At 43.8% G+C, this 16076-nt stretch overlaps 1 protein-coding gene across 1 annotated transcript in view; it reads right to left on the reverse strand.

Moving 5' to 3' along the window:
* Positions 1–594: 594 nt before the first annotated feature.
* Positions 595–16076, reverse strand: part of GALNT8 (polypeptide N-acetylgalactosaminyltransferase 8) — a 44970-nt gene continuing 29488 nt past the window's right edge. The window contains exons 7-11 of the mRNA XM_032787427.2: positions 10052–10237; positions 8411–8548; positions 6903–6998; positions 6053–6220; positions 595–1574 (exon numbers count right to left, since the gene is read on the reverse strand). Coding sequence (XP_032643318.1) covers positions 1416–1574; positions 6053–6220; positions 6903–6998; positions 8411–8548; positions 10052–10237 — 747 coding nt within the window. The 3' untranslated portion in view covers positions 595–1415. The remainder of the gene's footprint in view (positions 1575–6052; positions 6221–6902; positions 6999–8410; positions 8549–10051; positions 10238–16076) is intronic.

Raw genomic sequence — 16076 nt, forward strand, 5'->3', positions numbered from 1 at the left:
CTTATCACCATAACCAAAGAGAGAGGCAGACAGCATGTGCCAAACAAACCTCTACTAAACTGTCCTTTACTGGAAATGCTCTCTCTGTATCCCTGAAAAATGTACTGATGGGACAGTGTAGTGTTCGGCTTGTAAAACTGAAGAGAAAATGGGTATGAAGACCATGTAGGAAAATCCTGTTCCAAGAAATGCTTGGAAAACACCTACTATCCGGAGCAATCCATTGGTCAATTCCAAAGGCTAACAACATTTTCTGTTTCTGTTCTCAGAAGTATTTTTATGAGCCCCAAGGATAAGTCTTTTCTGATAGGGATGGTTTGGCAGTATCTACAGAACGGGGGTAACTCCTCTGGAGGCAGGCAAATCACCCCAGCCTTCACTTCAATTTGGTTGCAGGCTTTTGACAAGGAGCTCCCAGAAGCCAACAAGTCACCACTCCATTGCATCACTAGTTAATAGATTAGATGAGTGTATAAAGGTCAAGCTGAAAGCAGGGTGATTTCCCATCCACTGAAGGCCCCCCTGAATATAAAAGGCAGGGTACAGATATCATGTATAGGTCTCAACCAAGAGCTTCAAAAATAAGAGGCCAGTGCAAGTAGTTTATTGATTTCAATGGGAGCTCAACATTTTTGAAAATCAGGCCACTTATTTAGAAGGCTCACATTGTAAAAAAACACACAACAACAACAACAACAAAAAACCTTGGTTCTGATTTTGAGAGGTACTGAACAACCAGCTTTCCAAGTGAAGTCAATGGGAGCTGTAGGTCCTGGTCACCTCTGAATAACACATCCATTATAACAGTGGTTCTCACACTTTTGTACCGGTGACCCCTTTCACATAGCAAGCTTCTGAGTGTGACCCCCCTTTTAAATTAAAAACACTTTATAACATTATAAATGCTGGATGAAAAGCGGGGTTTGTGGTGGAGGCTAACAGCTTGCACACCCCCCCCCAATAACCTTGCAAACCCCAGTTTGAGACCCCCTGCTTTCTAATATTTCTGTTTGCATTTCCTTAGTTTCCCTTCTACCACAGAATCTTCAAGCTCCCACCTGAGTGATCTACACAAGATCAATTTTCTTTCATCCAGTCTTTGGTTCCAGTTTATCCTCGCTGAGTGCCAACTTAAATACACACAACGATAACTACCTACCTATGGTACATGTGTCCGTCACCCTCCTGTTTATGTGCCCATATCCTCCCATAATTCAGAGCATACATTCCTCCACACCAATAATGTGCTCCCCCAAATGTTATAGAGTCTACCTGAGATAATTTCCATTGTGTAATGTCCTAGCAACAGAAGTCTTGCTCTTCTTTGGAAACCTCTGAATATGTTTTCCTGGTGATCCCAATTTCCCGGCTTCCTAGAGTCAATGCCAAGTCATCTGTTGGTTGAGATAAATAAGCTATCTCAGAGAACTTCTCTTGCCCCAATCATTAACTGTGTGTTGAATATTCCATTTTTGTCCAGTGCAGTTCTGCATTACAAGTCTGTAAGGCGAAGACAGATTATCCTTTACAATTTCGAGGCATCTCTTAGTTTTCTTGTTCATCACTGATGATCCCTGCAAAATGAAAGAAGCATGAGACAAGTTGCAGTCTGCATTTCAGAACTGAGTGCCCAGGCAGTAAACAATTCTCTTGATTTCTGTAAGATATGTCAGGTCATTGAAAATGTCAGGGTCGCCCAGAAGGGGGGGCAAGTGGGGCAATTTGCCCCATAAGAGCAGCCAAGGCTCCCTCCCTGGCCCTGGCCTGACCTCGCCTCCACCCCTGTCCCGGAGCCTCAGCGCATCCAGGAGCATCTTTGAACAGCTGCAGCGTGCCTCCAGTGGGGATCCTGAGCTCTTCCACACTCAGAGCCACGTTGTAAGGGGGCAGGACTGAGAGCTCCACGCTGAGTGCAGGGAGCTCAGGCCCCGCTGGAGCTTGCAGCCTCGCCCTCTTACCACATGGCTATGAGTGGGGAGGAGCTCAGGAGCTCCGCCGGAGCCATGCTGCAGCGTTGTTCAGGGATGCTCCTAGATGTCGTGTGCTGAGGCTCCGGGTGAGGGGGGAGCCGGGGGTAAGGGGCCGAGGCCGTTGGATGAGGGGCAGGGAGTCCTGGGGACAGTCAGGGTGCAGGGAGGGGGCAGAGGTTGGGTGGACAGTCAGGGGACAGGGAACAGAGAGGGTTGGATTGTGGGCATTCTGGGGGTCTGTCAGGACTTAGCGGGGCGGGGGCGGGCAGTCAGAGGACAGGGAGCAGGGGTGGGGTCCTGGGCTGGTGGTTGGGGGGAGGGTCTCTGGAGGATGGTGAGGGGACAAGGAGCAGGATGAGTCGAGGATTCTGAGGGGGGCGGGCAGTCGGGGGGCAGGAAGTGGGTGGGGATCAGATAGGGGAGCAGGGCCAGGCTGTTTGGGGGGCACAGCCTTCCCTACCCTAAACTCATTCAGCAGTTTGAGGCTTGCATAAGAGCCAAGCTGTTAGCTTTTCCATTAGGGCTACCATCCCTTTCACTTCTCAAATGCCAAATTATAGTCTATATTTAATTTCAGTGCCATAGGGAGATTCATGTCAGGGGAGGGTAGATTCCTTTAAAAATAGCCACTGGGGAAGGGATCACATGAGAAGAGCAATATCCTACACCACCTACCTCCTTCTCAACCCTACCAAAGATGACCTCCCCTCTCCCCTGCATTCCCTGAGGCTTCAGAGGGGTTAATTCAGTGGTTCTCAAATGTTTGTACTGGGGACCCCTTTCACACAGCAAACCTCTGAGTGCAACTCCCCCCTTTATAAATTGAAAGCACTTTTTTATATATTTAACACTATTATAAATGCTGGAGGCAAAGTGGGGTTTGAGGTGGAGTCTGATAGCTCAGGACTCTCAGTAATAACCTCGTGACCCCCTGAGGGGTCCCAACCCCCCAGTTTGAGAACCCCTGGGTTAATTGAATTTTAGCACCCTGTGTCCATTTACATGCATGTGCTATTTTGAGCATTTCAGTTTTCACAACATAGGCTCATCCTAGATTCTGGAACAAGTCAATGTCGTTTGGGTTGTACTAAGTTTTAAGAAAACCAGTAACCTTTCTCCAGTTTGTGAGGGTCCCTGGATGCCGTGTCTAGGAAACGATAATTGATGGCGTGTTGATTCCTATGGCATGGATTTACCAGCCCGAAGTGGGTTAGAGTAGATTGCGTGTTCCTAGCCCGGTTTGTCAGGTGTGAGAGGGATGGCAAGGAGATCACTTGATCTTACCAGTTAGGTTCACCCCTGGGTACTTGCCATTGGCCATGTCGGAAGACGGACTATGGGCTGATGGACTTACTGGTTGACCCATGCTGTTCTAGTCCTGCTAAATGAACCCAAGTTATGGAGATAGATATGAGTCAAGGAAGCCGAAGGATCAGAAACCTGGAAAATCTTGACTGGATGGGCTCAGGCATTTGATCAAGCTGAGGTTCAAAGTTTTGGATTTTTTTAAGCAGAATTTTTCTTGTTTCTTTAAAACAAACAACAGAAGCACAATTTTGCACACACTCCTGAACCCAACCATATTCGGTTTTGGCAGACTATTCAGCTTCAATTAAAAAGACCCCAACAATTTGAAGGAAAGTAGACATTGTCCGTGATTTTTTTCTGCTTTTTAAAAAACCCTAGTTTTCAGTCCAAAAAAAGTTTTGACAGAAAAATATTTGTCCAACCCTTTTAATGAGCTTTAGTGCCTTTTAGCACTAGCTGATCCTCAGAACCAGTGATACCTTGTAAAGAAGTTTTCTCAAAACTGGGTTTGTGCTGAGATTCAGAAGGTTTATTTTTACCAGGGTCATCCATGAGAGGGGAGCAAGTGGGGCAATTTGCCCCAGGCCCTGCAGGGGCCCCCATGAGAATATAGTATTGTATAGTATTGCAATTTTTTTTATGGAAGGGCCCCCCCGAAATTGCTTTGCCCCAGACCCCCTGAATCCTCTGGGTGGCCCTGGAAAATGTTCTCTGCACACAGACAGAATACATTTTTGTCACTGCATCTAGCTTGACTGTGGTCATAGGTAGGAAAGAAAGTTTCTCAGTTTGACTGAGTGAACCAAACTGTGCAGCTTCAGAAGGTGGAAAGTTATTACTCTGGAGTTAAGTTAGCATCGGGGTGCCAGCTAGTAATAAATTAGTAACAGAAAGAATACTTTGGTCTCATTTCAGTTGCTGGATTAGTGTGCAGGTGCTGGGTGTGCTCCGTGGCCTGTTCTATACAGGAGGTCAAATTAGATGATCTAGGCGCCAATCTGGGTTTTAAAATCTATGACTCTGTAACTCGGCAAAGAAGAGGACAAACCAGTGAGACACAGCAGAATGATGAAGTTATTCAAATATTCAAAGACTAGACAATATTTACAGATGTGATCCCTATAAATTAATCAGAGATACAAAAACAACTCTTTTCTGGTAAACAGAAGACTCCATATGTACTGATAAAGAGAGATCAGTAAGTTACAGGGAAATCTTTAAAGCTTACTCAAATACAGTTACCTTCTTTAGAGTTCAAATAAATCACAAGATAGGTCTTTAGACTGGCACTAATGCACATGTTGTACAAGGACAACCCTAACATCCAAGGGAACTCATTCAAGGCAGCTGATTTTTCCCAAGTCAATACTAGCATGTGAAATGTTTTGTGTAGGGTGGAGTAATTTAAAGAAGTGAAATCATAGTGATATCAATACACTGCCAAAGCTTTATACTTTAGTATAGTTTTCCTTTTAAATACGGTTGGTCCACCCAGCTTCAATGGGCCCCACTACAAAACTCAGTTTTTTGTGTTTCACAGCATAGCCTTATATATGACTTATATGAATTATAGGTTTGCTTTTAAGATGGATTGACAGCCTTTCAAAGGTATCTGTTCTCTACTTTAAATTGTCTCCAGACATGTGGTCACAAGCCAGATTAAGGACAAAAGAAATCTGTCAGAATCCCACCCTTCATGCCAAATCAGTAATATTTCTGAGGTGAGTGATCCACAATGTTTCAAAACACTTTGCTCTGGGGGCAGGCTAACGTGGGGGAGACGGGAGAAGGGGAAAGAAGATGGCAACTAAGGGATACTTGGTTGAGAATTCTGGGGAGCAGAGCCAGGCTGGCCTGAGTTCTGACTGGCCTCAATTCTTTCTGCCAAGAACCTGTTAAACTCGACACCATGATCTTCTCTCTCTCCTTGTCTACATTTTTATACCACCCCACCACAGTAGTATCTGAGTATCTTAGACCAGATCCTAAAAAAGCAGAGGGAGACCCTGTGCCCAGATCTTGAGTCGGTCTATCTAATGATTTGATGCCAGCTATCACTGTGGTGTATAAGTACTGCACAAAATTAAGGAACTCAAATCTCAAATCAAAAGGTATTTTTCTGGGGCAGAGGAGTATGGCTTTGTTTGGGTCGGACTGTTTTGCCTTTGTAAAGATTGTCTATCCTGGGTGAAGGCTTTATCAGATCACTTTGTACTGAACAGATGTCAGCCCACTCTGATCTCTTCTGACAAGTAGTTCCACAGCCAAGCTGCCGAGAATGGCCTAATCCCAGTGCCTAATAGTCAGACAGGGGGAGGGATAGCTCAGTGGTTTGAGCATTGGCCTGCTAAATCCAAGGTCATGAGTTCAATCCTTGAAGGGGCCCCTTAGGGATCTGGGGCAAAAATCAATACTTGGTCCTGCTAATGGAGGCAGGGGGCTGGACTCAGTGACCTTTCAAGGTCCCTTCCAGCTCTAGGAGATTGATATAACTCCAGTTATTAAAACAGAACCCATGTTGTTGCTAAGGATGCTTGGGTAGTTGTTGGGAGAGTGGAAGATAAAATGGAGTTTGAGGTATCCAGGTTCTGACCTATTAGGTGCAGAGCAGCTGCTGCTCCCAGTGACATCAGCTTGGCTCCTTGAATTGCATGTACAAATCCTACAGCTGGGGCTTCCCCATGTGAAAATTTGCCCTCTTGTACGTAAAGCATTTTAGGCTCTTTCAGGATGAAAGATTCCATTGAAATGTAGAGACATAGAAATTCACCTACCTGCTTAAAATCCCAATGCATATTCAGTCCCTTTTTCACAGCCTCATTACATTGCTCTATAAATGGGAGGTCTCCTGAGCCAGGGTCAATTAGGCAACGATCTACTGCATTCTGTCGAGATTGTAGGCCTCCTATATACATTTCTCCAGTGCTGAGATAAAACAAGTGCTGAAAGGGAACATTACATCGGAGTAGGTGAGCTAAGACACTGATAAAATCCCAAAGGAGGATACCAGACATTTGTGAAAGTGACTAACATTAGATAGATGGGGCCAAATTCACTGATATCATTGAAGTTAAACCAGGATGAATTTGACCCATTAGAGTTATGACATCAGTCTTGTTCTCCTCTGTTCATAGAAAACAGGTTGATTATTACAGTGGAACTGTAATTACTAGTGTCCCTCCTAGTGACAGAACAAGTGAAGAGTGAGGAGTTCAGTCTGCATCCCATTCAATCCTTCGCCTCTCTGCTAGAACCACCATGGGCAAGAAAAATGGTTGTCAATGTGTGAGTGGGGAGGGAAGGTGGTAAGTGAGGACACCTCCCCGTAAAAATGGAACCGACAATGTACTTAGACCATGATGGTATCTGCCTTGGCCTGCAATGAGCAGGAGGTCAGATAGATGAGTATGATGGTCCCTTCTGACCTTAAAGTCTATGAGACTACTGCCATTCATTTTTTATTTGGGATTTTACTTGTTTACTTACAAAATAAAATTAGTCTTCCCTGCATGACAGCACATGAAGAACAATTTTCAGGAGTCTATTTCATTGTCTAGCAAAGAATCCAAAGCAAAGGCTAACAAAAGATTTCTGGTTGCAGTTAAATAGCTTGTTTTTAAATACCTGTGGTGAGTAAACATGACAGACATACATTATTGGAGTGTTTCCAGGGACAGGGCCTTGATCTATGCAGATGTTCTCATTCAGAGTGTTTTTCATCTACAGAGATAAAACAGGCATATTAATGCATGAAATAACTACCACATCTTCCTGTTCCCATCACTGTTTTTGTAAACTCTGCTGAGAGCTATGCTGGTTTGCAGTTTTGCTTCAGACTCTACAGTAACAGGAGAACACAGGATGGATTTAGAAAAAGAAACCACAAAACAACTTTTCAGAGTTGACATCATCCCAGAAAACATGAGAAGCAAATCTGAAGGCTTTTCTAGTATCTATACATCAAAGAAACAATGGGGTTTGGTCTACACTACAAAATTCAGCTATAAGTACAAAAAAATGACATCCTCCGGCCAATGTAGCTATGCCAGCAAACTGCCCCCTCCCCCCGTGTGTAGACACAACTATGATGACCGAACAGTGCTTAGCTTAGCTAATGTCATTGAGGGAAGTGTTTTACATACACTAGTGGAAGAACTCATTCTATTAACATATGATGCATCTCTACTAGGGGTTCTGGCAAAGGCTTTATAGTGTAGACAACTCCTCAGGTTGGGGAACCCTGCTACAACACAATTGTTCACTGATACAGTATAATCATAGAACAGTCTCATATAAACCACATCACTACAAGTATCACCAATGGAAAAGGCTGCATTTTTTCCATTGAAACTTTTTGGAAATGTCTTTTTAACCTAAACAAAAAATTCTCATTTGATTGAATCTTTAAAAACAATTGTGTTCTGTTTCATTGTGTGCAAAACAAAGGTTTGCATGTATTTGAGTTTGCACTTGGCACAATCTGTGTGTATCCAATTCAGCCAGAGGAGTTTTGAAAATGTGGTCCATTGTTTTTAAATTGACAATTGTTTCTTTCACATTCTGTATATTTTATTCTTCTTTAGCTACAATTTTTCCCTCTATCATGATCATTGTTCCGGTCCAAATTTAAAAAGCAACTTAACAACTCTGAAATGAGTGACCAGAAGATACTGTCCTCCCTTGATTTACAGCTGTACTGCAGGCAATGATTACTTTGTTGAACTTTTCATTTCTGTGATGTGTCTGCATAATATTCTATTGAACATTGCAGACAATTATGGGGAGAGATTTCATCCATTGTTGTTCCCTGCTCTGTGAGCATTCTTACGTTGCACAAAAATGTGTCCTTCTAAATACCTTCCTATGCTATTTTATGTTTATGCTGGTAGACATGCAGTGGGCACAGTTTAGATATGCAATAGGTACAGAAAGTTTTACAGAAAGATAACACTCACTTTAAACATCTCTAAAACCTCTAGTAAAACCAATACTATGGTTATAATATGACTAATTTACAAGAGCAACCCAGGTTAGACTGATAAGGAACACAGAAGAAATTGCCTTAAACAACCTTCATAATACTGGAGCTATCTAACTGTTGCATATATTCAGTAGACATGCACAGTACTTACTGTTCCATAGCCAACTACGGTGGTCAAAGGTATTAAATTAGGATAAACATTCTTTATGTACCAATCAAAGCTTTTACAGTTCAGTTTCTTTCTTAGCTCCTTTCTGGAAGAAACATCTCCATAGTCTATTCCAGGATTCTGAAAAAACACCACATTTTTCAGTCATTAATTTTAAAAGCGACCTGAAAAAATGGAGGGAAAATTGACTTATACCCCCCATTTTTGTTGCCTCTTCATAATATATAAAGAATATCTAAAATCTGCTTTTAAAAAATCCCTGATTAATTTTACATTAGAAATTCAGATTGTGTTTTACCTGGAAGACTGATTGGAGAATGAGTATGTCTATGAAATCACAGATACAATGGAGGTTAAGAACTGATTCATTGGAAGAACAAGTGCTATTTTATTCAGGGTATTTTGTTTTCATTAACATCTACTTAACTGAATCCCTGGCAAAAAAAAAATCTCCTTTTTTTTGAAAACTCAAAACACCACTCCAGGTAAGGGCAATACACCTTTGATCTATAAGTTCTTCCATTAAAAAATGACTTGACATTCCTGATGTCTTTAAATGGGAGGAAATAAAAATTAAAAACAGCATGCAGAGCTTCTTACATCAAGGAAGAAAGAAAATAGGCATACAAAACCTCCCCCCTCCCCAATCACCACCTTTGCCAGGTCACCTTTAAAGGAAAATGGCAAGGTACAAAAATGTGATCTGTTACTAGTTATGAAGAACAATAAATCACTACGCATTTTAAATGTGTGCAATAGAACCAAAAGTATCTCAAAGTTTCAGAGAGAAAGCTGCCATTTTGCCATGCTCATGAGGTGTGCTTTGCCATCGCTATGAGATTTACAAATCTAGCCAATCTTGAAGAATGTATGCACTGCACTGAGATTTACTAACATAATGATGTACAAGAAAGTCCAGTTTGCATTATATATTAATTGACATGACTTACAATGATACGTAGAGAGATTGTAGTTGAAGGCATGAGCACAACAATGGAGGAAAGTTAAGGTTGAGCTTTCAACCATCTCTCTGAATTTCCTTAATTCCGAGCGCTTGATTTCCCAACCCAAACGTTTCTCAGTCTGCAGAGCATGCTGTAAGTCCCACTCTTGATTTATCCCTGGCCTGTGAGAAATGGGTGTCGGAGAGTGGGGAGGTGGGACTCTGCAGCATTTTGGGCATGGCGGTCAATTAGTGTAGGGTGTTACAGGGTCATTTGATGAAAAGTAACTGACTTGCCTATTATTTATGACTGCACTTTGAAAAGATATTCAAGGATGCCCAGTTCATTTTCTCTATTATTATAAACTTGCAAAAATCCAAACAAACTTCTTGTTTTCAAAAGGTTAGAAATTATTACATTGTATGGGGCAGAAACTATCTTTTTGTACCATGTACCGTGCCTAGCACAATGGGGTCCTGGTCCATGACACAGGCTCCTAGGCACTGCAATAATAATAGTAATGGTTTTAAATGGGCAAATCTCACAAACACCCTCTGTTTGCTACGTCTGGCCTCATTGTGATTTCTTGGCCTACTGAGGCCACTGTTAGTCATTTGCTCCCATACGAATGACCATCTCAATTTAAAGAAACCAATTCTAAACAACCAAACATATACACCTCCATAGGAAGATTCCATGCGAAATAAACCATGTATTTATAGTCGTCCATCCACACTTCAGCCACTCTCAGGGCGTTGCGTCTCACAGCAATGCTAAAGTCCAGCAAGTAGGGTTTGTGCGCTCTTTCCAGGTGAGCAACTCTTGAACAGGGCAAGACTTCTATCCGACCCCCACACTGCCAAACCTGTATGGATGAAGCAGGAGTTCCAGTGAATGTGCATTTGGACTTGGCTCTTTTCACCAGTGGTTAACATGATTTTGTTCTACGCAAGTGACTAAATATTGCACCTTCTCACTCAACAGATCTGCTCACTGTCAGCATGCAGAGTAATTTCTCCTGACCTTAGTGATTAAGGGAAGTTTTCAGTACTTTTCTTTTAGGCCCTGCAGCTCCAAAAACAGGTACAGAAGAGTAAGGTGAAAGCTATTTAGTCTTTTGCATTATTATTAATTTCCAGTTACAGGACCAAGCAGTTACCCACGGTGTAAATCCTTTTCATGAGGATATACAGGTGTCACAAAGAGTGGAATTGGCCCTATAGAATCTTAATTACGAGTGAGGGTGCAGGAGAAGGAAAAAGACCAGCCTGACTCTCATATCTCAAGCTGTTTACAGGGCTGGCACCTAGAATTTCTCTTCTTCCCCCAACCCCAGCCAATCTGCTTACAAACTGAGTGCATTTGATAAAAAAAATCATTGAGGGACAAGGCAAAAGGAGCCTACAATGCTATTTTTGAAGTCACTTTTCTGAGCAGAAGTGTATGTAATGGTCCTGATTCTCCATTCTCCTGCATTTTGTGAAGTCAGAAATATCAGCACAGGGAAGAGGTATAATGGTACCATTCTGATATGGTGATGCTCTACACTCACCTTGCACTGGTGTAAATGAATATACTTGTATCAGGACAATGAAGAATGAGGCCTCCGTGTAAAATATTTTAATATATCAAAAGTGGAAAGGAGTTCATCCCCTGTCAATCCCACCTATTCCCTAGGTGGATCCTGAGCAGACCCTCTGAGAGCTCCAGAGAGACCCAGGCCACTTCCAGCTTTTGAGGCCTTTAGCCATAATAAAAATAAAAAATGACAACACATGAAAACAAAATAAGGCACCAAACAAAGAGTGGGACATAATTTGAATATTTTTGTATTAAAAAAAGCTTTTCTAGCCTTTTTCTGTGGAAATGCACTAATTCTTGAGGAAAAAATCTAGCTTTCGTGCAATGTCATAGTTGATATTAAGCATGGCGAGCCCATTCAAACGCTCTTGTCTCATAGTTGAACGGTGATAGTTCTTTACCTGCTTCAACACGTTTAAGGTGCATTCACCTGAAGCCACTGATGCAGGCAAACTGACAAAAATATGCAACTTGTAGCCAACCATATCTGAAATGTTCTACTGTAAATAAGTAGCATATCCACCCTTGAAATGCTCTACTGTAAATAAGTAGCTTATTTACACTTGAAATCTTCTACTGTAAACATGTACACAAATGCTGAATGGTACACAATGCTGAAAGACTTAAAACAAAGGAATACTAATGAAGAACACAAAATGAAACAGTCATACAGGTTATTATCCTTATCACTGAATCAAAACTCAAGCACGCAAGGTATAAAATAGCAGGCTGGACTGAAGACAAAGGGATGACATATATATAGTAAACACAGACACGGATACAGACAGAGGGATAATGTCCAAAAATTTCAAACGTGTGTCCTCATGAAACTCACTGTACAAGATTGTCCTCACATATTTTCACCTTGAATCTGGGCCTATAGACTATGAAAGCCTATGATCATGGTCAAACTATCAAGCTAGGGTCAATCAACCAACCAGTCATCTCTTTTAGCTACCATAATAATAATGAGGAATTCTCACAGATAAATAATTCCTTAGTTAACTAGACTTAAAACTATAAAGACATGAAAATGTAACAATTCTCTGTCTTTCAACACGCACTAGATCCACTGCCAGCCACTAATAGTGGTTTATTTATATTATCAGCTGATCTGAGAGGAGACGTTCATCACGTTCTAATCTTGTGCCATCAGAACTGATATATTTTTATTAATATTTATGAACATTTTTAACTCTTTAATGTGACAAAATCTGTATCAGTTAACCATAAAATTATGTCTTTTACCAAATCCCATCTCTTATTTGCTTAAATTTGCAGCTCTAAGCTGAGTGTGTGTGTTACATTTTGGTCCGATAGGGATGCACATAAAAAAAAGTTGTGAAACTTTTCAATTGCCAAAAAATTAAAAAGTGTCTAAATCTGAGGCCTCCTTTGATCTTAAGGCCCAGGCCAAATGGGTTGATTGGCCCTGATCCTGAGTACTCTGAATCTACCATATTTATTTCTCCCATACGTAACACTTGAGTCCTTGAGATGCAGACATCATCCTTCTAGCCATAGAAAACTACCTGGGATTCTCTTCACAGGATATCAATGCTATCACTTCAGTCACTGCAGTAGTTGCTGTTGAATAAGACAAAATACATTCTGCCTATCAATTAGATAGCGAATGGCCACTACTGCGGTAGTAATGGTGAGCACCTCACAATCTCTAATGAGTATATCTTCATCAGGCCCACCGACAGCAATTCTGGGTCCCAGGGCAGAAGAGTCAATGGGCCCCAAGCAGATGTGATCCGCCTGACATTTGGGCAGTGCAGTGCCTGTGCTGGCTGGTGCCCAGAGAGCTGCTGGCTGAGCTGCTGGGCATGCTCTTCCAGCATGGCCAGGGCTTCTACATGCCCACCCGGTAGGGTTGCCAACTGTCTAATGGTGCAAACCCAAAGACTGTTGTCCTGCCCCCACCTAACCCCTCCCTGAGACTACGTGCCTGCTACGCCGCTTCTCAGAGGCCCTAACCCCAGCTCACCCCATCCCCTCTCCCTCTGTCGCTCACTCTCCCCCATCCTCCTTCACTTTCACCAGGCTGGGACAGGGGGTTGGGGTGCGGCATGGGGTGCGGAGTGCAGGCTCTAGGAGGGAGTTTGGGTGCAGAAGGGGGTGCGGGGTCAGAATCTTGGAGGGAGTTTGGGTGCGGGCTCTAGGTTGGGGCTAGGGATTGGGGTGCAGGAGGGAGTCAGGCTGTCAGTGCTTACTTTGGGCAGCTCCCGAGAGGGACCTCCTAGGCAGGGGTCCAGGGGTTCTCGGCACACCACTGCTCTCAGGCACCGTCCCTGCAGCTCCCATTGGCCACAGTTCCCGGCCAATGGGAGCTGCAGAGTCAGTGCTCCATCCCCAGGGGCCGCAGGAATGTGCTGACTGCTTCCAGGAGCAGCGCAGAATGAGGGTGGGCAGGAATCCTCCCTTAGCCCAGCTGTGGTGCTGGTGGCGAGAGCAGCCAGGGGCCCCCAGGTCCTTTTAAATCACCCAGATCCTTGGGAAATTGCCCCTTTTGCCCCCACTGTCAGCAGTCTGATCCTCACAAAACCTCAGAAAGGCAGGGTATTGCTGGTATCCCTAGTTTACAAATGGGGAACTGAGGCAAAGAAGCTTGCCCAAGGTCACACAGGAAGTCTGCAGCAGAGCAGGGAATGAATCTGAGATCTCCCAAATCCCAGGCTAGCAAGCTGATGAATGAACCATTCTTCTTCTAGTTTAATCACTATATGCAACAAGTTGCCACTGCTGCTGCTAAACCTTAATTAGCCATCATCAAATGGTTTACAAATCCATTATCAGTATTTATCTGAGAAGAGGAGACATGGAATATGAGGAAAGGGACAGTTTTCTTTGGAGGCTGGCAGCTTGAAAGGAAATAAATGTGTCAGAAATTCTATCAGTGGAAAACCTACATGCTGGAGCAAGTAGTGCTGGTGATTTAAGACTCAACGGTCTTCCCTTTAAATCAATACTGAGCCAACGTGGCTGCGGCAAGGCATTAGGGAGCACCAGGAGTGGCGCCAGGGTATCTGACGCCCTAGGCGGACGGCCATTTCGCCGCCCCCCGCGGGTCCGGTGGACCTACCGCAGTCATTTCGGCGGACTGTGCACTGGTCTAAAGGCTCCGGCGGACCTACCGCAGTCATTTCGGTGGACGGTCCGCTGGTCTAAAGGTTCCGGTGGACCTGCCGGAGCCTTTCCAGCAGCGGACCGTCCGCCGAAATGACTGCGGTAGGTCCCCCAGACCCGTGTGCCGCCCCGCACCGGTAAAATAGCGCCCCCCAAAATTCTGGCGCCCTAGGCCATTGCGTAGGTCGCCTAAATGGTAGCGCCGGCCCTGGGGAGCACTGTGCAGCTGTACGTGCTGAATTTTAAATGAGAGGTAAAACCAAGAGCCTGACCTCTGTGTTTTCAAAGATCCCTCTGGCACTCTGGGCTGAGGTGGTAGCCCTGGGGTCCTGACTAAATTCCTGAGTAATTACCTTCTGCCTTTCTAAATCCCCCTCAGCAGTGTCAAGTTTATATAGGATTCCAGCTGTTGGTTCATGCTCTGGAACTGGGTCCATAGTAGGGTCATTTCCTCCTTTGGTTTCATCTCATGTACTACATGATGTTACCTGAGGAGAGGCTTCTGAAGTTTACTGATGAACATGGGGGGGGTCCCTTCTGGGGTGTTGCCTTCCTAATGCCTTGGCCCCTTCTTACAGCACTTCCTATGTTGAATCAGATTGGTGTCCTGCTGGGTCAGTAGATAATGCTCCTGAGGAGTACTCTACAAGACCTTCTACCCCATTGGGTCTCTCTCCAATTGGGTAATATTTCACATGAGATGGATTTCCCTCCTGCCTCCAGCTTAGAAACACGCAAAGTTTACACTTGTTAGCTTAGCTTACATATTTACATGTTATCAATGGACATAAAACTATACAATCTTAGCAATGTTCTTTATGACTTACTGTGGCAGTGAAGATAACAGGCTGAAATGCTTCCCTTCCTGGTTTTCTATTTTATCTTTCTTTCTCTAAATTTACCTGTCATAATTAGTTTTCTCTACTAATCCCCCAGATGTACACAGTCCTCTCCTTCAAACTCCTTCCCACACTCAGCCAGCACCTGTCCTCCACATTTCTTTCTGAATGTGTATTTGCTGTCTCCTCTTATCATAGAATTATAACCTAAAATAATATTTTCCAGCCTGGCCACTAAAGCTACATTTGATGAATCAGGAAAGCTGCGTAACAATGCACAAACCACTGCAAACTCAAACCTTGCCTGTGGATTCTGAATATAGGAAAGGTGGACTTGTTTGAACCTTTGTGAAGTTCATGGCCATTGAACTTATGATTACCACTTTCAAGACTAAAATGTGCAAGATTAAAATAGTTCTACTGTTAGCACAGCAAGCATCCATCACAGTAACTTTGCGCAGAGAGCTGTACATACCATCAGTTCTGTATTTGCTCACTGGGCCAGATTTTCAAGAGAGCTTAGTTCCTTTTTTAGGCATCAAAATAAGTTCATATTGCATGTTTTCAAAGAGCTCATGGCTTGTATTCATGGAGAGTTACTGTGAGATAAAACAGGGTGTGAAACTACAGTGCACCAGCTTGCCATGCTGCAACGCCCCATGTGGGCACTGAAATCGTGCAATTAAAGTTCCGCAGTATGGCTTGACTACTTGAATGCATAATATGCCAAGCTGCACTCCGGGAGTTCCGCCGTGCTGTAGCAGTGTCCACGTGGGATGGTACACCACAGCAAGTTACTGCACTGTAGATTCCCACTCTGCCTTGCTACACAGTAACTCACCATGCAGACAAGGCCTCAGCATGTCAGGTGCTGAACTCTTTAGAATGTCCGGCCATAAGTGTCACAATGATAGCTGTGGTACAGGGGTGGGAAAACTTTTTGGCCCGAGGGCCACATTGGGGTTGCGCAACTGAATGGAGGGCTGGGTAGGGAAGGCTGTGCCTCTCCAAATAGCCTAGCCCCTGCCCCCTATCTGCCCTTTCCCACTTCCCGCCCCCTGACTGCCCCCTTCAGAATCCCCAACCCATTCAAACCCTCCCCTGCACCTTGTCCCCTGACCACCACCTCCCGGGACTCTCACCCCCTATCCA

The sequence above is a fragment of the Chelonoidis abingdonii genome, chromosome 1 (assembly GCF_003597395.2).
Source record: "Chelonoidis abingdonii isolate Lonesome George chromosome 1, CheloAbing_2.0, whole genome shotgun sequence".
Lineage (NCBI taxonomy): Eukaryota > Metazoa > Chordata > Testudines > Testudinidae > Chelonoidis > Chelonoidis abingdonii.